General features: G+C 42.0%; 2 protein-coding genes across 2 annotated transcripts in view; one reads left to right on the plus strand and one right to left on the minus strand.

Annotated features, from left to right (window-relative positions):
- Nucleotides 1-648: 648 nt before the first annotated feature.
- On the plus strand, nucleotides 649-7,989 carry LOC116784388 (prokineticin receptor 2-like). The gene is given in 4 exon segments (XM_032682967.1): nucleotides 649-981; nucleotides 2,446-3,075; nucleotides 3,077-3,108; nucleotides 5,706-7,989. Coding segments are annotated over 3 exon segments (1,194 nt in total). The 5' UTR covers nucleotides 649-981; nucleotides 2,446-2,610; the 3' UTR covers nucleotides 6,403-7,989.
- Nucleotides 7,990-12,479: 4,490 nt separating this feature from the next.
- LOC116784389 (aprataxin and PNK-like factor) overlaps nucleotides 12,480-23,270 on the minus strand; it is a 28,760-nt gene continuing 17,969 nt past the window's right edge. The window contains exons 5-8 of the mRNA XM_032682968.1: nucleotides 19,235-19,360; nucleotides 17,939-17,985; nucleotides 16,989-17,027; nucleotides 12,480-13,373 (exon numbers count right to left, since the gene is read on the minus strand). Coding sequence (XP_032538859.1) covers nucleotides 13,171-13,373; nucleotides 16,989-17,027; nucleotides 17,939-17,985; nucleotides 19,235-19,360 — 415 coding nt within the window. The 3' untranslated portion in view covers nucleotides 12,480-13,170. The remainder of the gene's footprint in view (nucleotides 13,374-16,988; nucleotides 17,028-17,938; nucleotides 17,986-19,234; nucleotides 19,361-23,270) is intronic.

Here is a 23,270-nt window from a genome sequence, read left to right on the forward strand (position 1 = left end):
TTGAGGGTCACATAGTTCAAGTTTTCTGCAAACCTTCTACACTTTTCATGACCCTCTACAGCCTCTGACAGTCTTATCCAGAAGTATGCAATGTGTCCCAACTGTGCATCTTGGAAAACGTCAGCTAATGCGAATAAGTCTGGAGGTGAAGAAGAGGACTGGGCATCTGCTGTGCATTTCCTTTCCTTCTGGAGAACTGGGAAGCAAAAGAACTGTTCCCTGGGGTGCAAGTGTTTCACAGATGTGAGGAGGCAGCATTAGCAAAGGACAAATCCTTAAGGATTCACTGCCACTTTCCTGCTCTGAGTAATTCCCTGAGAGGGCAAGGAAAGCTGTCAGGGGTCCTCTGATGTACAGCTATTCACTGTTTGACCCTCCGTCTGCAGGAGCTGCTGCAGCTGCAGTCCTAAAGACAATAGCCTGGAGAGAGATCCACAGAGAAAGGTCCCTGGGAAAGAATATCACCGTCCTTCCTCCCCTCCTCTCCACTGAGAGGTCTGTGTTTTGCCTCCCACACAGAGCCACCCCCCGCCACAAAAAAACCCCTGTGCCACATCATGTGCAGGCAGCTGTTGCCCAGCACAGGCAAAACCCAAAGAGCAAGTGCAGACCGGGTTTACACCTTCCATGCTCAGGAGGGCTAACAAAGCAATTCCATGCCAATTCCATGCATTCGTGGGGTTTAAGGCTGTGCTCTGTTGTCTGCGGATTGCGCTGCCTCTTTAAAATCAGAAATGCATGGACAGCTTCAAGGTGCCTCCCACTGAGCAAAGGCTTTGGATGCAAGCACAGAGACAGAGCCATCCTCCCCTGAGCACAGGGCAAACCTGTCTGGGAGAGAAATGAGCACTCAGCAGAGTCCTCCGGCTGCCTCCAGCTATCCTTTCTCTGCTCCGGTGACAGCAGCACAGGTGCAGGGAAGAAACCTGGAGGCTCTCCCCAGGGTGCCTGAGAACTCCAAGAAGATGAGAGCAACTGCAGGTACACTTTCCTGATAGTGTTATGTCAGTTGTTGTGTTATGACAGATGGTTGTGTTGTCTGTATTTATTTTATAGCTCTCTTGGTATTTTGCAGCAAAACCTGTCTGAAACAGATAATGTTCCTTGCTCTGACAGACAGATTTTGTGTCCCAGTGTTTGTTTAGTACTTCTCTTAAACGAACGTTCGCATTACCTAAAGCAATCCCTTGTTGGAACTGTTCTTCAGTTTCAGGCTTTGGCTTTCTGTTATTCTCTTCTTCTGCAACCATCAGTTAGAAGAGCAATATGGAGACCAAAGTTGTACAAGAGAGTTTCTCTCAGAAATTTAAGTGTCAGTACATCAGGGGCTGAGGGTGGTTCCAGGGAAAGGGAGCAAGAGCTCCACTACAGAGACTGTCCTTTGTAGCCACGACCGCTATTGTTCAATAGCATTTAACACCCTGAAGACCTACTGCCTGAGTGCAGAAAAAGCAGCAATTCCCCCCAATCCTCTGCTGGGATGGGGTAGGACTGTCCTGACAGCTGAAAGTCTGGTGTGAGGATTCCTAGATGGGGCATGGGAAGATGCAAGAAGACAGCCCTCTCAGCATTTTGATACAGAGAGGCAAAATTGGGGGGTAGATGAGAGGGTTTTTTCCCCTCTGTGTGGAAAAATAAATAATTTTTTAATATTTGGTACAACCAGCAGTACAAGGAGGGGAGCCTGCTCCTCTCAGCATCAAAAATTCAAGGCACTCTGTCTCGCTTAAGGAAGATTTTCCCTTTCACCTCAAGGTGAAAGGTAGATTTGCCTTCACAGCAAAGCCCTACAAGCTGATTCACTGAACAAAATCTCACCTATGCAAATTGGCAGAGCTTCACCTGTTTGACAGAAGCAATAATGGATGATGCTGGCTGAAAATCTGGTCCTCATACTCAATTAATGGCTGCCAAAAGGAAAGTGCTGGCTTCACTATTTTCCTGCGTCTTTGCAACTCCTTCTTAATTAAGGAATGTATTTAGAAGTCAGGACATCAGTTCTTTTTTCATTCTCATCTACCACATCTCTTTGAGACATCTAGAATAACACACAGACTTTGTCCAAAAGGCACATCAGATGCTTTTCAGTACATTGAGATGTCATTTTAGTTTCTTTTACGTTGCACAGGGATGACAGCACCATAAGCTTGAAGGCTGGTGGAGGTTTAAACTGGATTTTACGCTCCCCCTATGTTGTCATTTCACTTTGTGTTGAAAATTTCATTGTTGGTAAATAAAACTGCCACTGCAACAACCAGTGTATGATGCAACTCAAGGCATTTATTTTATGAGAACAAAAGCATCCCTTCACAGGGTATTTCTTCCCACCATGCACAGGCACCAACAGAACTGTGGGGCAGTAAGAAGACTATTGCTTTCCTTCAAGCTCAGCATTTTTGCTGTCACTTCCTTTCAGGAAACATTTTCCTCTTTTTGTTCCCACAGGAGGAGATGAATGAGGCTGTTGCTCAATAGTCTTCCAGGGACAAAGACAAGGTGACTCACCGCTCAGAAGGAAACCTTGGATGAGGTCTCATGCCCTGCCAAAGTGGGTAACTCTAACACAACACCAAGGGCCCTCCAAGACACACGAGTCACAAGAAAACAGACATGGCCACAGAGCGAGCTGAACGTAACCCAAACGCCTCCACCCACCTCAGCTTTGCTGCAATTTACAACCTCCACGATGGAGATTTCAGCTCCTTGCGGAACTTCTCCTTCCCTTTCAATTTCACTTACAGTGACTATGACCTGCCCCTGGACAGCGAAGACGACATGACCAAAACCCGCACCTTCTTTGCGGCCAAGATCGTGATTGGGGTGGCCCTGGTTGGCATAATGTTGGTCTGCGGCATCGGCAACCTCATCTTCATCGCTGCCCTCATCCGCTACAAGAAGCTGCGGAACCTCACCAACCTGCTGATTGCCAACCTGGCAATCTCGGACTTCATTGTGGCCATCGTGTGCTGCCCCTTCGAGATGGACTATTACGTGGTGCGGCAGCTGTCCTGGGAGCACGGCCACATCCTCTGCGCCTTGGTCAACTACCTACGGACTGCCTCCCTTTATGTTTCCCACCAATGCTCTCCTGGCTATAGCTGTTGACAGGTAAGTGGGGTGCTGTGACTGCACGAAGAGGTGGCCAGAGCTTCCGAGCCATGTTCACCACTAAACCACATCCTCGAGTGCCACATCCACATGTTTTTTTAACCATTACCTGGGTAGGTTGTTCCAATGCCTGACAACCCTTTCAGCAAAGAAATTTTTCCCTAACTATGCTGCAGTCCTGAGAGACTGCCTGCCTCTTACTCCAGGAATTTTAACAATATAATATAGTCATAATATAATTATTTCTTATGATTCCTCTTCTCTCAATCTTGTGCACCACGGACTCTGACAGACCCAGGCTCTGAGGATCAGTCTCATGCTGACAACTGACTCACAGAAAGATAGTGACCCACTCAGTAAACTCTTCATAGAAAGGTCACCACTAAAAGTCCTCTCTTGTGTACAAACGCAATATACATACATACATTGCATGTTTCCCACCCTTCCTTCTCTTTTGTCCCCAATTTCTCTCATGTGCCATTTCATGCTCTAGTCTAATGCTGCATGATTTTTGGCACCTGATCCAAAAGACAGCTTAGGAGCAGTGAGCTCTGATGATGGCTGCACAGATACAGCTCATGTGTGGCTGATTCAGTTGTTCCTGATGTCAGCAGAACTCTGTGGAAAGATTCTGGGGAAGTTCAGAGAGATTTTGCCTGGTGTGGGTGAGGGGACAATCAGCTCCTATGAAACAAATCCTTAACAAGCATCTAACAAAATAGCATCTCAACAGCAGTTGAGGACTCAGGGTAAAGCTTCTAAACACTATCATGTATGTATTACCATTTTCTAACACTTTTTCAACTTCTACAAAATCTTCTTGGAATGCTTTGCTAGTGCATCCCAGGTTGATGAAATAACATGGGTCATGGAGCCCTTATGTCTGCTAAGAAATCAGTTTTCTAGCGTATCTCCTTACACATCTTTAAAAACAACTCTGGAAAAGATTAATCACTGAAGCTTGTTGTAAGAACACACTGGTTTTGGTTTCACTGCCCTTTTTTTTTTTTTTGTGAGGTTTTGACTTGGTAAACAGAGAGAAACCTCATTTGTTTAACAATCACCTATTCCATGTTGGTTATGTCAAGTGGGTTGTTGACTTCGGTCTCTAAAAAAGAATAGGCTCTAATAAAAGTCTTCTCATGTTTAGATCATTTAGAAGGAATCACCTGTGTCAACAGGGTGAGTCTGTCCCACAGGATTTTCCTCAGGTAGGGCTCTTCTTCATCTTCACTGATGTCTGTTCACATGAAACGTAGGAATTTCACACATTTAAGGCCACACCTACACTAGAAAATAATACAATGTAAAAGGAGAGGATCTGAAGAGCAAGATCACGTGATAAGAGTCCACTGTAAATATGGGATGGGGGGGGCAGGTAGCTTTAGCTGGATCCCCTGGACTGAACGTCCATGGGCACTTGTGTGTTTTACTTACACTTCTGGAGAACATCTACCAGGGCAGTTTCATCTGAATTCAGTTCATGTGCTGCAGGATCACTCCACAGTAAAAGACCAAGTGTGGTAAGCAATGACAATCAGGAAATCCACCACAAAAGCTCTGTCCTGACTCTCAGACAGACTGACTCCATTGAGCCAAATGTTCTGCTGAGCAGATATGCATATTTATGAATACATACACATACATCATCCCACGACCTGCTTTCACAGAAACCAAGTTAAAAATGTTCATTTATCAGCTCCACAATGAGGCTGACTAATTCTGCTGGCTCCAACACCTATCCTGCACTATTAAGAGCCATGAACAATTCATCTGCTTCCAAGATCTGGCTGGCGAAAAGCACTGCTGACTTTCCATTTTACTTTAGAATTAATTTATCCTGTGGATGCTACCTTTGTATAGAATATATACAGATGGAAAAGACTCTGCAGGAATGAGAAATTCTACTTTTTGAAGTAATCCTTTGGGTTAAATATAGTTGTATTGGGAGCTCTGGTGTGCCTCAAACATCTTCTTCTAGCAGGAATACCCCAAACTTGCAGCTGTACAGTCATAAGGAGTGCAAACATCTAACTCAAGTTTTCTGCTCTGCCATATTACTTAACACAGTACATTTAAGATTAATAAGCACCTCCAAAAAACACACACAAAAAAAGATTTGCATGGGCAGAAAGCAGGTACACTGTCCTTTGTTGGTGGCTTGAAATCATGCTCACCTGTAACCACTCATTAACATCACCATCAGCTCTTTATATTCCATGGAATAGCCAAGGAAATAAGAAAAACACTGTAATGTATATTTGACCTCTTTGTAAAAAAAGCATATTTAAGTAGCTCTGTGCCTAAGGAAAGCATCTTCCTGTTTCTACATGTTTGTCATTTCTTCCCTGCACCTGACTAGGTGTGTATTACTCCACATTTCAAACTCTCACTCCTATTAAAAAGGAAAAGTGGTGATGCAAAACTGTAGCTCAGCTCCAGGCTGTTACTTCAGACCTGTAAGCTGTTCTTACAGACAAATATGTTCAGGAATGACAGCAATTTCCTCCTGCCCAGTTCTGCCCCTTTGTATTTTGAAGTGTATTCAGACTAACAGTGTTTTCGGGCTTCATTTTGAATGTATTTGTCTATTCCAGGTATCTGGCCATTGTTCACCCACTAAAACCACGCATGAATTACCAAACAGCAACCTTCCTCATCGCCTCAGTCTGGATTGTTTCCATACTTGTAGCTATCCCATCTGCATACTTTGCTACTGAAACGGTGTTATTTATAGTGAAAAACCAGGAGAAAATTTTCTGTGGCCAAATTTGGCCAGTTGACCAGCAAATATACTACAAATCGTACTTCCTCTTCATCTTTGGCATTGAATTCGTGGCACCCGTGATCACAATGACTTTGTGTTATGCCAGGATCTCTCAGGAGCTTTGGTTTAAAGCTGTCCCAGGATTCCAGACAGAACAGATCCGAAAAAGGCTTCGATGCAGAAGGAAAACTGTTATGGTTCTGATGTGCATCCTGACTGCCTATGTTCTCTGCTGGGCACCTTTCTATGGCTTCGCAATTGTCCGGGACTTCTTCCCCACCATCATTGTGAAAGAGAAGCATTATCTCACTGCCTTTTACATAGTTGAGTGCATTGCCATGAGTAACAGCATGATAAACACCATGTGTTTTGTAACTGTGAAAAACAACACCATGAAGTACTTCAAGAAGATCATGTTGCTCAGATGGAGATCAACGTATAATGGAAGCAAATCCAGCACAGATTTGGACCTGAGAGCAAGTGCAATGCCAGTCACAGAGGAGGTAGACTGCATAAAACTGAAATAAATTTTCTGCAGTTCAAATCTCATCTGTTTTGGAGAGGGGGTTAAAGAGGAAATAATGTCTCCTCAGAAGCTTCTCCCTTGTCTGTGGGAATACCCACTATTGGTGAGATCCCTCAAAAAGCAGCCTACATTCCCACCAGAACTCTTCTCAGTGGACTTCTAGATAATACCCCTAACTCTGTGTCTTACAACATCCCTAAGACTGATGCTGTGCTTCAGGTCACCTATCTGTAAATTTGAGATGTAGACACTCATTTTAGAGTTAAGAAGAACAATAAAGTCTATGAATGCATTAGACCATATTACAACAAAGGAAGAGTTGAGTGCTGATCCCAGCAGTGATGCCTCTCTTAAGAGAAACCTCTTAAACCCTTTGATCTTATCACTTGTCCCTTTAAGCTAGTTAGTGTCCTTTTCCTTCTGCTCAGGAGAGGAAGGATGGCAAAAAAAGCCCATTTGTCACTCTTTAACCTCCAAATTTACCCCTCATCACGAAGGTCCTTGAAATCTACAGACCACCAGCTTCCTATTGTCTAATGTGCAGCACGCTCTCGTGAAAGGCACACGCTCTACAAAGCTGAAACCTGCTTCACAGTCTAGTGAAAAACCTCAAGCCTCTTCCCGTGACACCTTGTTTAAGAATGTTTTATCACCATTCCACTCTGTAGTTTTATGAAGAGTGCTACTCTGTCATGCATTTGGAAATGGCACAGACACATATGGAGGGACCTGTTCCCTCACCTCCAGGCACCCTATGACCAGCTTTTGCTGCATTGAGATGCTGAGGTCATCACAGAATCCATCACAAAATTGTACAGGTGGGGAATAACATCTCCACATCGTCTAGCCCTAGCCCACCCTTCTCCTCAAGCAGGTTCAGCTAGAACAGGTTGCCCAGGATTGTGTCCAGTTGGGCTTTGCCTGACTCCAGGGAAGGGGCCTCCACAGCCTCCCTGGACCACCAGTGTCAGTGTTCAACAGCCCCCACAGTGAAGAAGTGCTTTCTTATGTTCAGACGGAATTTCATGTATTTCAGCTTGTCTGTCACTGGGACCTATAAAAAACATGTTAGGGAGGAAAATCCAGCTTGCTGAACCAGGCCCAGACATCTTACCAAGTCTGTGTGCACCTTCACCATGAAGTACAAGGGGGGCCAAAACACCAAGGAGATGCCAAGATGATCTGTCCTCCTGAAAGCAAGAGAGGCTTCAGCAAGTCAGTCTCTGGTTGAGTTGAATAGCTTATTGTCAGGTCAAATGTGAGGCACCAGCTCCAGATGAATTCTGCATTGCCTCCCCCAGTGCTCCTTTTACTGTTCTGATTTTGTGTGAATCCAGTTTGGGTGTTTTTAACTGATAATCGTGACAAAGCAGGTGACAGTAGCAGTAATACCTACACATTTCAACTGCACATAAGATATCGTGGACTTTTGTGTGTTGAAATCAAATCTTTTCTATCGTGATGATAAATACTTCCTGTTTTAAAGTATGTGGCTGCACCTACTTTTGGAGTAAACAGCTTTTGTAAACAACTCTTGTCTATTCGTGGATTTAAGTGAGCAGCAAATCCTGCCAATAAAATAGTAAATATGGCCTCAATATCATCATTCTGAATTATTTTTTTATCTTTTTCCCTTAGCTGTCACTTTCCTATTCAACTGACTAATGCGAACATTTCCATTTCCGTTAAAGAAAAATTGACCAATTATATTTAAGGGCAAAAGGATATTCAAATCCATTAAAGTGCTCAAATCCTCTCATCATTAGCTGCTCTTAAATTTACATTGGAGAGGATGTCATAATTTTCTGTTAGGCAAAACAATTACTGAAATCATCCTTCAAAATGACAGTTTTAAACAGGGTTAAGTACTAAATCCATTTATTTCCCCGCTTGACAAAGAAACTTAAGGGACCAGAGAGCTGCCATATTTCACCATCAAAAGGCTTTTAACCTCTCCCAAAATGTCATGGTTCCTTCTGAAACTATGCTCCCATATGTATCTTCTAAACCCTGCACTAGTTGTTGAGGATTAGCCAGGAATACTATTAGAGTGTCCTGATACTCCTTCCACCTGTTTTCCCTACACACTTTTGGTGCAAAAGTCAAATAACTGACTATTTTCCACACCTGGAAATCCATCTCAGGCTGAGGTATTAAAAAAAACCTCTACCCCCACTGAGCAGTATAGTACTAAGCAAAAATTGGGGGAAAGAATAGCTTTAAAATTTTGGAAATCACTTTGAGAGCTCCAAGAGAGCTCTTCTGGTCCAGTCTGCCCACTGTTCTCATCCCTGTCCCTGCCAAGGGTAGCAAAGCAGCAGCGGCCACTGCAGGCTTAGGTTTTGGGGTCTGCAACATTGCCATGTTTTTGACATTTTGAGGTCTTCCCAGCAGCAAAGCAGTGTTTCAGCCTGAACCTCTGGATAGGGCAGGAGAATAAGCTTCGCTTTGCCCTCTACTGCATTTGTTGCAAGCAGCAACCCCAGAGAGAGGGGGTGTTCCCAATGAGGAAAGGTGGTGGTCCCCTGTTCCATCATCAGAGTACTAAGCACTCATGTTGTCCTTAGCCTCTGACTGCACCAATTCCAAACAGCTCAAAACAGGTCCTACTTTCAGAGACACTTGCTCCTAAACTGAGCTCCAACAAGCAGGGGCTCAGAGCCTTGCATGTGGACTGAAAGTCACTTAAAAACTCCTGTGAAAATTCCATAAATGTGCAGGCAGCAGGGACAGGCCATGACCTGAGCAGCTCCCTCAGGCAAGGGGGAGCAGGTAGGCCATGGTCCAAGGGAGAGGGCCAGACCCCACACTCCTTGAGCTTAGATGAGCCATGCATGGAAAAAAGAACAGAAGGGCTTTTTTCTTTACCCTTAGAACTCAGGCTAAGGGAAGGTGGATGCCAACACCTCAGCTCCCTGTCAGGTAGGGGACACCCTGCTGCCTCCTGCCTGGTCCCTCTCTGCAGAAACACTTTCTCATCTACAGTGAAGGATATTTAGAGAAGGAACTGAATACGGACTGCACCTACACGGAGTTCTGCTTGCAAGAGCCATGCTTAAACAGAGAATGACAAGCACAAGCTGAGAGGAAGGCAGAACCTGTTCCAGAGGAGAAGCAGGCCTTTCCAGCAGAACTCCTGCCTCTTAGAAGGCAGGAAAAACTGCAGTGAGACCTCTGTGGCTGCCAGTTGCCCATTATTAGCTCCAGGGACACATGCAATAAGGGCTTCATCATGCAGGAAGTGTGGGATGTATCATGGATGAGGTGCAGGTGAGGGTGAGGCATCCTCCTGAGAGCCCTTAATAGGGTTTAGATACCCATGTAGTGAATCAACCAGATACCACCACGTCTTGGTTGTAGCTAGATGCAATTTTTATTGCCAAAAGCAAAACTGTGGTGCTACCACATCAGATTCCCACTCAGCTGTCCTCCTGTGGCACAGCTCTAAAACCATAGGCTCACTTCCTACTGCAGCACCTTCCCCAGGGATAACTGAGGGTAAAATCCAGCCTCTGCTCCTTCACAATGAAAAACAAAAACCCATGTGTAACTGCAAGCTAAAATGGGGACCCCAAAAAACTAAGTGAGGATTAAGAGAAGAAAAAGCACTTATTCTTAGAAACAAGCATTAAGAAAACAAAGGCTGTATGTTATTAAAACAATTGTCCCTTTACCAAAGGGGGATGACCTCCAGGGTAGGTCAAAATAGCCAGCACGGTAAATTTTCCTGACAACTGACTGACTCAGAAGCCCAGACTTGGTTGTGCTCCTTCTTGGAGCCTGTCAGCCTTTCCTGTGGCAACAGCACCCTCCAGCTGCTGCCTCTGCAGCACAGCGTCACTGAAAACTGCATCAGCTTACACCAAATGCCTTGGGAACACAGCCATGCAGATATTCCCAGGATTCCAACAAGTGGCAACACATATTTCAGCTTTTGTCATTAGGGCACCCAGGCACTTACCCAGTGCTTGTGGTGTCTGCCTTCTCCCTCACCCCCTGTGTCAGCAGGGCTGTGACCCGTGCTTGGGGTGCTCCCCTCCAAACACTCAATGCCATATGTGCAGAAAAACAAACACCATTGAGCAGAAAAAAGCAGAATTGAGGCAAGAGAACACTACTCCCTCAGACTCACAGATCTCTCACTCTCTGTTAGGATTCTGTTCCAGACTGCACCCTTACATATGTTGCCAGGAAAAGCCTCAAATCACAAAATCACAGAATCAATAGGCTGGAAAAGACCTCTAAGATCACAGAGTCCGACTTTTGACCAAATACCACAATATCAACTAGACCATAGCACTAAGTGCTACATCCAGTTGTTTCTTAAACACCTCCAGGGGCGGTGACTCCACCACATCGCTGGGCAGTCCATCCCAATGTTTAATCATCCTTTTTGTGAAGAAATTCTTCCTTATGTCCAACCTAAACCTCCCCTGGCACAGCTTGAGAACTATGTCCCCTTGTCCTGTCACTTGTTGCCTGGGTGGAGAGGATGAACCCCACCCAGCTACAACCTCCTTTCAGGTAGTTGTAGAGAGTGGTAAGATCACCCCTGAGCCTCCTCTTCTCCAGGCTAAACAAGCCCAGCTCCCTTAGCTGCACCTCAAAATCACTGATGAGGCGGGGATCCCTGCAGTTTCTAAAGCGACCTTCATACTACCACACAGAACAAAAGAACACAGGACGAATCCCGATGTAAACCCACCAATAATCATGGATAGTAAGAAACATCTCTGAGCATGTAGTTGCTCAAGGCACAATGTCGCCTTCTTCAAAACCAAGACTTGGTAAGCAACAGAAGACACATTAAGATGGCAATATTCCCTGGAAAAAGGCATCCCCAAGCTAAAAAGGATCATCAAAACCCCATTTAAACTTCTCTACCTGCTCATCTGCTGGTTCCAGAAGAAAAATGTGGAAGTTAACACATGGAAAGCATCACGGGAAGCAGGAAAGCACAGCAATAAAATCTGGGCATGCAGCACTCCAAAAAAGCCAGGGGTGAAGCACTGCTCCAGAATAGCTCTGTAAAGTGCTCCAACATACACCAGTCACTGTAGAAGTCAAGAGAAAAGCCATAGGGTGAAACACCTCAAAAGAGGTGGGAGCCTCTGAAAAGCCAAAGAAATAAAACAAACAGGTCTGAAGGGCTATTCCAGGGCCACGTGGTGATGCACTCCACTCCAAAAAATACCAGGTGAGGAAGAAAACAAAAGAATCAGTGGGCAATGTGCTAAAGAAAGACAGTGAAGGACTTCTCTGTGAGGCTGTGATGAACGACTCCAATAAAAGTTGGGCAGTAAGGTGAAGGAAACCATCATAATACAACATGAGATTCCAAAAATTGCTGGGCCCTGTGGCAAGGGCTCCTGCAGAGGCAGCACAGCACAGTATAAAACTCTTCAGGGGTGGCACAGTGAAAGACTTTTGTGGGGCAGCTTCTCAGGGTGGACAAGGTGAAGGGCTCCAGAGGGTCCATGAGGTAAGGAGCTGGCTCCCAAGGTGGTCAGGAGCAAAAACATGGTGGTCCAGCAGGTCTGGCCCATGGCTTCCAGACTGGCTCACCTGTTTCCTGGCCCTGAGGACAACAGCTTTCCCACCCAACACAGCCCCAACATGGTGGGAGCAGGAGGACTCAGGGCTGTAGGGAGGGGCTGAGGCCACACAGAACTCGGTGCAGAAATGACAAAGCCCAGGCACCACTGGATTTGGCTTCCCTTAGCAGTTTTTTCTTTAAGAGGACCCTCATCACAACAAGAGGGGCGTGTGAGCCTGAGTCAAAAAAAACAGTATGGGTATTGTAGAGCACACTACATCCACAGAGTCCTCCTGAAAAGTCATAAAAACAGCTGGAGTGTATTTGGATACCCATTTGCAGCCACACGAGAATGATTCCCCTGCTGAACTTTAGGACTGTGTCCAAAAAAGTGCCAAATTCATATGGCTCCAGTCAGCTGCCCCAAAACATATTAAAATTTTTTAACTTACTTTCTAGGAGGTTCAGGGAAGTGGTGAACACACTGAAGGCAAGATATTCCAACAATGTCTTTAGAAGTCACAGACACACAGTTACATATCTTTCCTACTGTATGTTACAAGTTTATTTGTGCAAAAATACAGTCAGTCATCAAGACTTCAGCTTTGCTGAGAACTGAACACAATTCCAGTGATATACAGGCATGGAAAGAAGTACTGTTGTAATTGGAGCAAATACACCATAACTGTTGTTGAGCCAACCAAGTGGTTCAATACACTTGAGATACTGTTCTCAAGGGATTTAGACGATTTGTATTTAATTACTGTACCTCAAGACAACCAACAAAATGATACCTAAAAGGAAAACTGCAAGCAGAATAATGAAGTTTACAACTGCACTAACTCAAAGGAACATTAAAAATGCTTTAGGCTTTCCTAATGCCAGTATTTCTTTCAAGCACAGGGAGATGAAGTTTTAACAACCTTTAAAATTGTATTTCAAAATAAGAGACACCAACGGCATTGTAAAACAAATAGATGAGGAAAAGAAAGAAAAAACAACCAAAATTTTCAGAGCTCCATCCTAGTGGGTCCACCACTTCACAAAAAAAGCACCACACCACCCCCAAAATAATACATATGGACAAAAAGGCATTGCTGAATCCCCTGGCCCCACTAAAATCTTCCTGTAGCTCCTACATCACTGAGAAAAAGTTTTCAAACAATTCCTCTCCTCTGTCCAACAACGTCTTAACAGAACTACATTGGACACTCATAGCATCGTTCCAAGCAGCTATTTTTTGGTCTTAAGAAATCTACCTGCTTCTTGCACAAGTGTTTCAACATCCTCATTGTCCTTTTCTTCTGAACTTGGTTCCCAGTCTGAGTCCTCATCAGTAGGTTCGCACTCCTCTTCCTCATCATCTATAAAGCTGTCATTTAGGTCATACTCATTGGCTTCATCATTGGCACTATCTTTCTCCACAGCCCTTTTTCCTGTAGGGACAAAAATGTCATGTATTCCTGAATCATATGTGCAGAACCCAAGAGCCCTCCCAGAGCCTACCAAGTTAAGTCTCTCTCCTCGAGAGGAGAAGGAATCACCTAAACACATCTATCTTCTGATTTACTTCCATGGTTACTTTGATCTTAGATCAAAGACGACTTCTTCATCCATCCATATATACTTCAGGCTATTTTATACTTTCAGTCTTTGGAATCTGACATGGCTTTTAATTCCTACTCACTTCTTTCCTGAGCTTCAGGTGAGAAAAGGGAGTCTTCTATATCACTTGCCTCGTATGTTCTCCATTTGGATCCATGCTGGATAGTCTGTGCTTCCTTTCTGAACATGGGTTAAGGAAATAACAAGTGCTGAACACTTTCCTCAGCTGAGGGCAGCGTACCCATGTCCCAGTTCAGTCTGTTATATCGCACTGCCTTCCAAGAAATGGATGCCATTCACAGCATGCTCCAAAATTTTCTTACAGTTTGTCTTGCAGCAGTCTTTGCATTGCTTGAACATGTTGGCACATTTAAATTGATTCCCAGAGGCAGAATAATTCTGCTGTTTGAAGAAGCCTTATCTATCTGACTTGGTAGGTATTGATAGGTAGGTATCTATACATAGCTGCTGCCATGGCAGCATTGACTTCTTTTATTTATCAGTAGTGAGCACCTTCAACAAAGTAATTTTCACTGCATTTTGGCAGGTATGTGTAACCTTTTCTCTGCAAGCCTATGACATCTCCCTTTTTCTTACATGTCCACAATTCCCAACTAGCCATGGCCTGTTAATATTCCAATCATATCTTATTCTGCCATTAAGTCACACTTCTGAGTCTAAGCCTCCAATTTTGGCATTCTTATCTCTCGATATAGGGACAGATAACTTATCGGTTGAGCAGTTATCATCAGCTTTCAAATGAAACTATAAACATGTATTTTTTTCTCAGCTACAGACCCCAGTCCAAATCCTCACATTTATATTATTAGCCAACTCTTATATATTATATACATTTATATTAGCAAACTCTTAAAGCTTTAGGTCAGAGTTCCAGGCACTCAAGCTGCGTGTGGTGAACAACCACCACCACTGTTACCTTGTATAGTCAGACCACAGACTCTTATCAATTACACTTTTTTATTACTGGGAATGGTACTGTTCCAGAATTATCTTCCTTTTTATGCTTGCTAGTTTATTGTTTAACAGACTTCAGTGGAAATTAATCATAGCCATGTCAGCCCATACCAGCAGAATTTCTTGTAAGATTCATCACAGACTATGGTTCTGCAGAATGAGTTATGGCTTGAAGGGGAGGAACCAAAACAAAGATGCAGAAAGCCATAAGAACAAAATCCCACTACTCAGACTAAGCTTATGAGAATAATAAGCCCAAGAGCTGCTTAGCAAAGAAAAGCTCTTCACTTTCACACCACTATGGGGACATTTTACAAGAGAAGCAGGAATTCTGGCACAATACTTATGACTTCTGTATTTTTCCTACAAATGCAGGACTAGCATACTATGTTCTCCCTCCCTGTACACCCATGCTTTTAGACTTCAGCAGGGAATGATGCACTTCCTTCCATGTCTTCCCCATCCATCTCTTTCCACTGTAGTTTAATTCAGCACCACAGTCCCCAACACTGTTCATTTCTGCCTCTTCCCCAGTGCTGTATTTATAAAGATGACCTTTAAACTTTCTCTGAAAGTATCTCCTTCATGTGGGGAGAAAAGCTTGCTGACCACTACTCCCAAAGAGTTCTATTGGAAGTGAGCTGATCAGCTTGCTAGAAAACCTATAAAGAAGTGCGTAGGAGAATCCTGCATATTCTATGGTCACAGCAGGTCATTCATCTCAGTAGCAACAATACAGTGAGGTCATTCAGTTGTGACAATTTAATGACAGCATAACTCTTGACATTTTTTTTTCTTCCTCCCTCACAACTACTTCCCCAGTAATTTGTCTCAGACTATTTCTTGGAACACTCTCTGCAGGCAATTTGTAAACCCTCTGATAGCAATTAGACTAAAAATGTTAAAAACCAAACATGTCAAATGTCACATAGAGCCTCTTCTCTTGGCTGGTGGAGTTTAAATACACATGTAGGTAAACTAATCCTGCTATGCTTAATGGTGCAGTTGTGCCAAAATAAAGGTTAAAGAAGCCCTGACTGTGTGACCCTGCTTGGTACAACTGCCTCAGGTGTGAATCTGCTGAGCATTACCTTTCACAAGCTCTGCCCTCAAGAGAGCTAAGTAAGCCAGTCAACAAAATTTAAAAATTTTTTAAAATCCAGTAAGTATGAAGAACACTTTAATGAATTAATTCCCTTCTTTCTCCGTGCATGGAATATCAATTCTTCCCCAGTTACTTAGTAACGAGAGTTGAATTTGATAGATTTAGACTTTTAGATATGCACACAGCCCAGTCCAGTTTCATTCCAAAATCTTCACCACTCACTGCTCTTACACTGCTGCCAACAGCTCTGACCACTCTGTAACACATTTTTACAAGGGACCTCTGATCAAGATGTATAACAGGATGCACCAAAGCACATAGGTAACAAATATGCCTCGGAGTATTCTGGTGCACAGATACAGTCATAGCAAGCATTTGGTGAGAGCCAAAGTGCACACATTTGGTAAGGAATTGGTACAGGAAAGAAATTTCTCAGCAGGAAGTTTAAAACAACCTCCTGCACTCACCCACAACAGAAATGAAGGCCAAACCACTTTGCCTAGAAAACTAACTCCAACTATTTGCACTTTTATTTATTTTCTCTAGAAGGTAGACCTCATTTGAGGAATTCTTTAGGAAATGCCCAGCCACACCTTGGTGATCTCAAGGAAGACAAGCCAGTTCCCACTCCTGCTCAACATGCAGCAGTTCCACACCTTCCTGTCTTGCTCAGGCCAGTGAAAGCAAAGACTACATAGCATCACAATTTCACTGCTCTTTAAAGCTCACTTTTAAATTATTTTAGAAAGAATAAGAAGCTTCACATTTAGAAGCTGAGACACAAAAGAATCCTGGAAGCAGCCCTTAAGCGTATTTAAAACTATGCATCCACAACATATAAACTTCTCTCACTTTAGTCCTAACAAGCCAGTATTTACCCTGAAATATCAATACCTAATTGCAAGTTTAAGAAAAGTTCATGTTCACATGCACAGATTATCACTTGAAAGTTATTTCAAGGTCAATGGAATGCACAAGGAATATCTACATGTTTCAGGAGCAATCAATCTTTATGGGGCAACCTTACCTAGCTTTGTATGAAATATTGGATTCCTTTCATCCTACTGTGGCCCCTGCGTAAGGAACAATTGATTTAGCCACATGTGTCTCTTGTTAGAAAACTTGTTTGTTTTCTTGCCTGCTTCCAGGGAAGCACAGACATGATTATCCAGAAAGCCTGGCAAAAATTCAATTGAAGCAGTATTACTTGTAAAAAAACAAGAAGGGTTTTACTAAAATAACAGTTATTTTCTCCTCGGGTAAGTATTAGCAAGCATCTATAGTACTACTAAATGCCAAAAAACCCACAGCAGACCTGCTGTGCCCCATGCTGATATGCCCATTCACAACTTTAGAACACACTCACCATTTCTTGAAGTTTGTTGTCGGGTTCCTCTTTCAGTTCCTAAAGAAAGGGAAGTTTTTAGTCAGGACAGAGTGAACCCTGACATAAGGGTTATGCCATTAAACAAATGGTGCAATGGTTGTGCTGCACTTACAAGTATAAAAGCCAGTCTGCTGCCCAAAACCACCTTTTTTGCCTTGAATCATTCCCAAGAGATTATCCAGATGAACTGTTCTCAGTGTTATGACCCCTTGCCATCTGTAGGCAAATGTCACCACAAAGGCTGGGGGTTTTTAAGAAGAAAACTGGAGTATTAAAAAGCATTTATATATTTTACACTATTGTTTCCATAACTGCAGTTCTTCCCTTAGTAATGTCACAATCCTGAGTCTTTACAGTAAAATACATTATCATTACAATTCCATTAATGTTCTGCTCTAAACTACTGGTTATTGCATTGGGATTTCACGTGGAAAAAAACCCTAGATGCAACAATCTAGAAAAAGCACAAAAAATATGAAGTAAAATGTGAATAATCTCTTTCAATTCTTTAAGAACAGACAAAATGTAAACAGCACATTCCCCTCTGTTTTTCAACAAGTCAAGTTGCTGGAATATAAAAAGACTACAAAGTGTTAGAATAGGAACTCAAATTCAGTTTTAGGCCTCAAGAGAACATATATGCAAAAATTAGTTCTCACAGTAAGAAAATCACTGGTCCCCCCCAAAAAAGAAAACACAGAAAGACAACAGATATGGTTGCAATGTTTGGTTTAGAGCATCAAAAAACTTTAAAATTGTAACTTACCAAAAGAAAAAAATCCCACAAAAAAAATAATCCAAATACAGAGTAAGATGTAAATTTTATTCTAGAAGTAGATTAAAGCATTTTATTACAAGTTTTGGGTATCCATCACTGGATTTGGGTTTTTTTCCTCACACTTTGAGCAGTATTGAACAAGTTGGCTTACCTGGAGGCGCAGTTTGCTTGTATTCCAGCTTGTGCTGTGGGTTCTTCCTGCAAAGAAGAAATAGCAAAAGCTTGATTCATCACCTTGTTCCACACTTAACAAGTCCAGAATTCCCTGGTATTTTATGGATAATTTTCAAGGCATAGCATTTAGATCAGTTGATTATGCTCCCTTCAAGTAGTGGCCAACACAGGAGGACAACAAAAAGAACACGAAAAACCTTCAAATTATATCTGTTGCTTTATCAAAAGAATTATCACTGTTTCACGGATGCCTCTTTTCCTCTACGCCAAAAGAATGAAGCAATATTAAGAATTACCAACTAATACAACACAGAGGTTGTCTATCTGGAAGGAGAGACAGTTTGGGTTTAGATAAAGCATCCATTGTACTCCTGAAAGTACATTGGCAATGTCATTACTGATAAAACCTACATTGCTCAGCCTGAGATGAAAAGTTCGTCTCATAGAAGTTTATAAGAGAAACACTTTTTCTGCATTAGCTGAATAGAACCATGGCTTTTTCTTAAAGCTGCCCTCATTTTGTTACATTTCATGGAGAACATGCTCTTTAGGAATCACCACACTTTTCAAGAGAAAAAGTTTCTCTGTAGGAAGAATCTTTATTAACAGCAACCCTTAGTTTCAGCATGGCCCCACAGAAGTCTTATTGCCTCAAAATATATCTTTTTATCCACTATGGGAATTCCACGGCAGCGAAACTCTGCTAAACAAAAGCATAAAACCTAGATACAAAAAAACAAATAGAATAAAACAATATTTTGAGGAAAATCAACAGTGCTTAAAAGAAAACAGCAGTCAGCCATAAACTGGTTATTTACCTCAACTATGCTTTCTAACAACTTAAATACTGATTAAAATAGTTTTTATACAAAATATCAAGAAACGCTTTATCAAATTTAAACTAAAAGTTACATATCAGGAATACCAGGTAACAATAAATTATATATAAAACATACATTTTATAAAGGAACAGTTTAGTGAATGCTGAAAAGAGAAGTGGTTGACCTTCAAGTCACTGAATAGGTTCCAAGAGTCAAGTTTTCATTGCCAGCTGAAATTACAAACAAAGCAGTGATCTTTACTGTGTCACTGTGCAAAATATGCACAGACTCAGGTGTTTTAAAGGTAGCGTCTGACCATGGTACATTTCAGAAGGCTACAGTCAAGATTTCACACCAGAATTATTCTCATTATTCTACCGTCATTTTGCACTGCAGAGGAGAACCTTCTTAGCCTGTAAACAAGAAGAGCCACTTTGTACAGTGTTTCTAACCTAAAAAAAGCTTTTCCATATGGACACTTGGGCCGGTTGTCGTTGTTATCCTGAGATATAACCTCCATGTCATGACAGTCGTCATCATTAGGGTGACTGAACTGCTGGAAGTGAATGGGATTCTTCCTGCAAAAGACAAATATACACCAAAACCTGACTGTTCTGTATCAACACAAGAAGCAAAGACAAGAAAGGTATTACTAAATCAGTGACAGTTCATTTTTCAGTGGTTACGAGAAGAGGAGCTTTTAATGTTTAACCTGATGCAGAACATAAGACCTACTTTCAGGATAACAAAAGAAAAGTTTTGTCTCAGTTGCAACAGAGGCCAAAATAAGAATTTTCCTATTTGCCATCAGCTTTAAGTTTCAAACCTCCAACAGATAGACAATAGGTTTTATTAGAACAACAGATCACCACGCTGACATGAAGTTGCACCATAAGATGTAACAACCGCACGTGTAGTTGAGTCACATCAATGTTAGTGATGACAGCACATGACCAGCATCCACAATTTCCTGCTCTACAGTACTTGAATCCCAGGTGAGCAAGTAGGGAACACAAATATACGCATCACTGAAAGAACATTCCTGCTGCTTCAATGCAATAAATTTCCACACACCACACAAGACAAGGCAGCCATAAACAGCATCGCTTATAGAAGAGTGCCTTTCATAGAACTGCTGTAAGTGATGTTAAAAAGAACACAGAAAAACATGTTATAACTTCAGGAGAAATTCATGTGACAGATCAAAACACACTACAAAAAAATACATCAAAATGAACATATTGGTACCAAAAGCAAATCTACCTTTTCCTCATGATTTCTTTTAGAGACGCTTTTTCTTCCAAGTCTAATATTAAAAGCAAGAAATGTGAGACATTTTAATAATTTTTTCCAAAAGACATCCACAACACACTTCAGTGATTACCAAAATTATTCTCAGAGCACATAACCTGTAGTTTGTTTGTGCACTTCTCAAAGATCCGGTACCCCTTAGATCTACTTCCACAGCAGACAGGCTTCTTGTCTTAATCTTTTCTGTTACTTCTGCAAACTGTAGGGTAAACAAAATAATGCTTCCCTAGAAACCACTGCTAGGTTGCATTTACTGGTCTTTTATTCCACGAGTTCTCATGAAACATTAATTCTTATGCCAAATTCAGACCGGCTGCCTAATTCTTTTCCCATTTAAAAATAAATGGGATGAAATCAAGTCATTTAGAGCCCATTTCCTTTGTTTTCCTCAATGAACAGCGCTAACAAACTGGCAATAATAGCAAGCATTCTCAGTCATTGAAACACAATTCATCTTCTCCAAAGGATACAGCAGCAACTAAGTTCTTTGAAATAATTTTAATCTGTATTCCTACAACAAGATACATGTAGCATTGCGGTCTCCAAGGAAAGAAGGCCTTGTAGCTGTCAATTAGCCAATTTATTGTATTTTACGAGATATTCTTTTCCTTTCAAAAATTTGCTTCAAGACCTACACTAAACAGCCCTTACTGGAGGAGAGAAAAAAAGAAAAGAAGTAAGGGAAGAGTAACAAAGGGTTGTGATGCACAAGACCTCGTTACCAGCTTCAGGAGACTTTGGGCCAGTGGATGGTGCTCCTCAAATCATACATTTTCTGTGAAGCACCTTGAACATGTCCCACCGCAGAGGCTCAGGACTAGTAGAAACATCATATTTTATCTTACTTTTACCTGGATAATTTGTACTTTTCCTACTTCTCTGTGTAGTGCAACAATACTCAGCAAAATAAATGGAAGCAGAAAAGTGCATAGGTAATATTAAGCAAATATTTTCCCTTCTTGCAAAAAAACCCCTAAGGCTTCTTTCTTAAAAGTTTTGTTTGAGGGTTTTTTATCATTTATTTTTAGACATAAGATATTTGAGTTACAAGAGCACATTATCACACTGTAAGCTGCACTCCAAAGTTAGGTTTCATAACAAAGCCTCACTGCACAGGGATTTGTATTCGTTTGATCAAACCAAGACCATTAGGCCATATTTACACAAAAAGCAACCAAATAAAAACCTATTTTAAAAATAAAGTTTTATGACTACTGTCTTCATATAAACATACTGGTTCGTACTGCAGCTTGGATTTCACAGAAGCTCTAAATTTGTATCCTCACACTTCATGATGCAGGAAACTATGCAAACAAAAACGATGCAAATAAAATTTTAAAAGTTCTTCACCGCCAATGCAGTCAACTCAAGCAGAAGTTGGGAAGTATTGCTCAGTGAAATATTTAAGATAGCTATTCATCTATGCAGCCACCAAAAGTAACAGTTAAAAGCTTTTTCTAAAGCAATTTTAACTGACCACTTCAGAATTCCTGACTCCTCACAATCCCACGCAGAAGATCCATGGCCATCTCAAGGGCTTATTTTCTCAGCTACTGGAAAAAACTGGTAGTGAAAATGTAATTTATTACCAGCACTACTTATAAAGCTGTAGAATTCAAGCCTGCAGTTATGCCACAACTACACATAAGATGTTTCTAAGTTCTAAATTTAAAGTCTTATTAGAAGACAGGACTCAAAAAAAAAAAAAAAAAAGTCAGGTGCAGGTCTTTGGCTGCCACACTTACAAGCTTAAGGTGAAAGGAAAAATAATTTTATAAACAATCAAATAGCCAAATATTTAGAAGAACAGAAAAATCCAAAGGTTGGTTGAGCACCTCCTGCTTTGACAGGTACTGAAGAGATTTACACACCCCCATTCAGCAGAGAACTGTATCCCAGGCTACGGCAAAAGGATTGAATTTTGGACAAAATTTGTGAGTTCCAATGTGAGAACAAAGTTTGGGTCTCCTGTACACTTCTATGTTGCCTTTGAAAAGGGGAGTGGTGGTGGATTTACTTTTATTTTTAACTTCCTGTTCTTCTAGCTTCAGAAAAACAAGCAACAGACAAGAAAAAGAGCACACGACAGTATTCAGAGGGTGAGTTCCTTGACAACAATATAGGCAGCTACAACACATACAGAGCACTTTGTCTCCCAGTGGTAACAGCAGTTCCTTTCATTTGGTAAAGCCTCAGGCTGTTGCAGAATGATTCAAATTAGTAGTAGAATGGCTAAGGCTTAGTAGGAGAGTAGGCCTAGAGAGCAGCACTCCAAAGTAGTAGGTTAGCAGCCTTGTTCGTGAGAATGGAATGTACTGAAGAGGTAGGAACAATAATCAAAAAGATTTAGCCAAGCATGTATATAACGATTTGTTACCTTAGATACAGTAAGGGTCTGCTGAACAGTTTCTATGGGGTTTCTATGGAGTAAGACAACTTAAACAGATTTATGATTAAAAGTAGATGATTACCAATTGTTATCAGTATGAAATATGAGTTTGTGCTTGTAACTAAGTGTAACTGCTTACAAGTAAGAACTGCACGTAGACATGTTTGTGTAAAGGTATAAAAACTGAACTGAAAATGAGGGTCTTCGGAATCCTGACTTGGGACGCTAGTCCTCAGGTTCCCGGGCCCTAGAATAAAGCACCCATAACCGGCACTCTGTTGGTTTGTGTTTTCGTTACGGGCAACAGTTTTCTGGCGACCCAGATGGGACTCCGGGGGTAGCTGGGGCGGCTCACGAGCTGATCCACTCCATGCCGGCAACCAGGTGATTTCTGGGGAGACATCGACCCGTGCCCGACCCCGTGCCCGCCGGACAACCATCCAGGTAAGCCCGGAGGTGCTTTATTCTTTCAGGTTTGTTGGTTGGGAGCCTGCCCATAAGACGGGACCGTGAGTTTACCCGCTGGGTTGGGCAAAGGTTTTATTGGGAAGCCTAGGCGCTGGTCGTAAGACGGGGCGAAAGCCGCGCTGAACCAGCACTTGTCACTCATAGTGAGACTTGACAAGTTGGTATAGGAAGGTATTGGTTTATACTGTTCGTATCGTACTGTTTACTGTTTGTATTGTACTGTTTGCTGTTCGTATTGTACTGTTTATTGTGTGATTGTACAGTGTGTGTGACTATGATGCCTTTTAAAACCTTTAAGGCACTATCTTGTGCAGAAAATG

Source organism: Chiroxiphia lanceolata, chromosome 3, assembly GCF_009829145.1.
Source record: "Chiroxiphia lanceolata isolate bChiLan1 chromosome 3, bChiLan1.pri, whole genome shotgun sequence".
Classification (NCBI taxonomy): domain Eukaryota; kingdom Metazoa; phylum Chordata; class Aves; order Passeriformes; family Pipridae; genus Chiroxiphia; species Chiroxiphia lanceolata.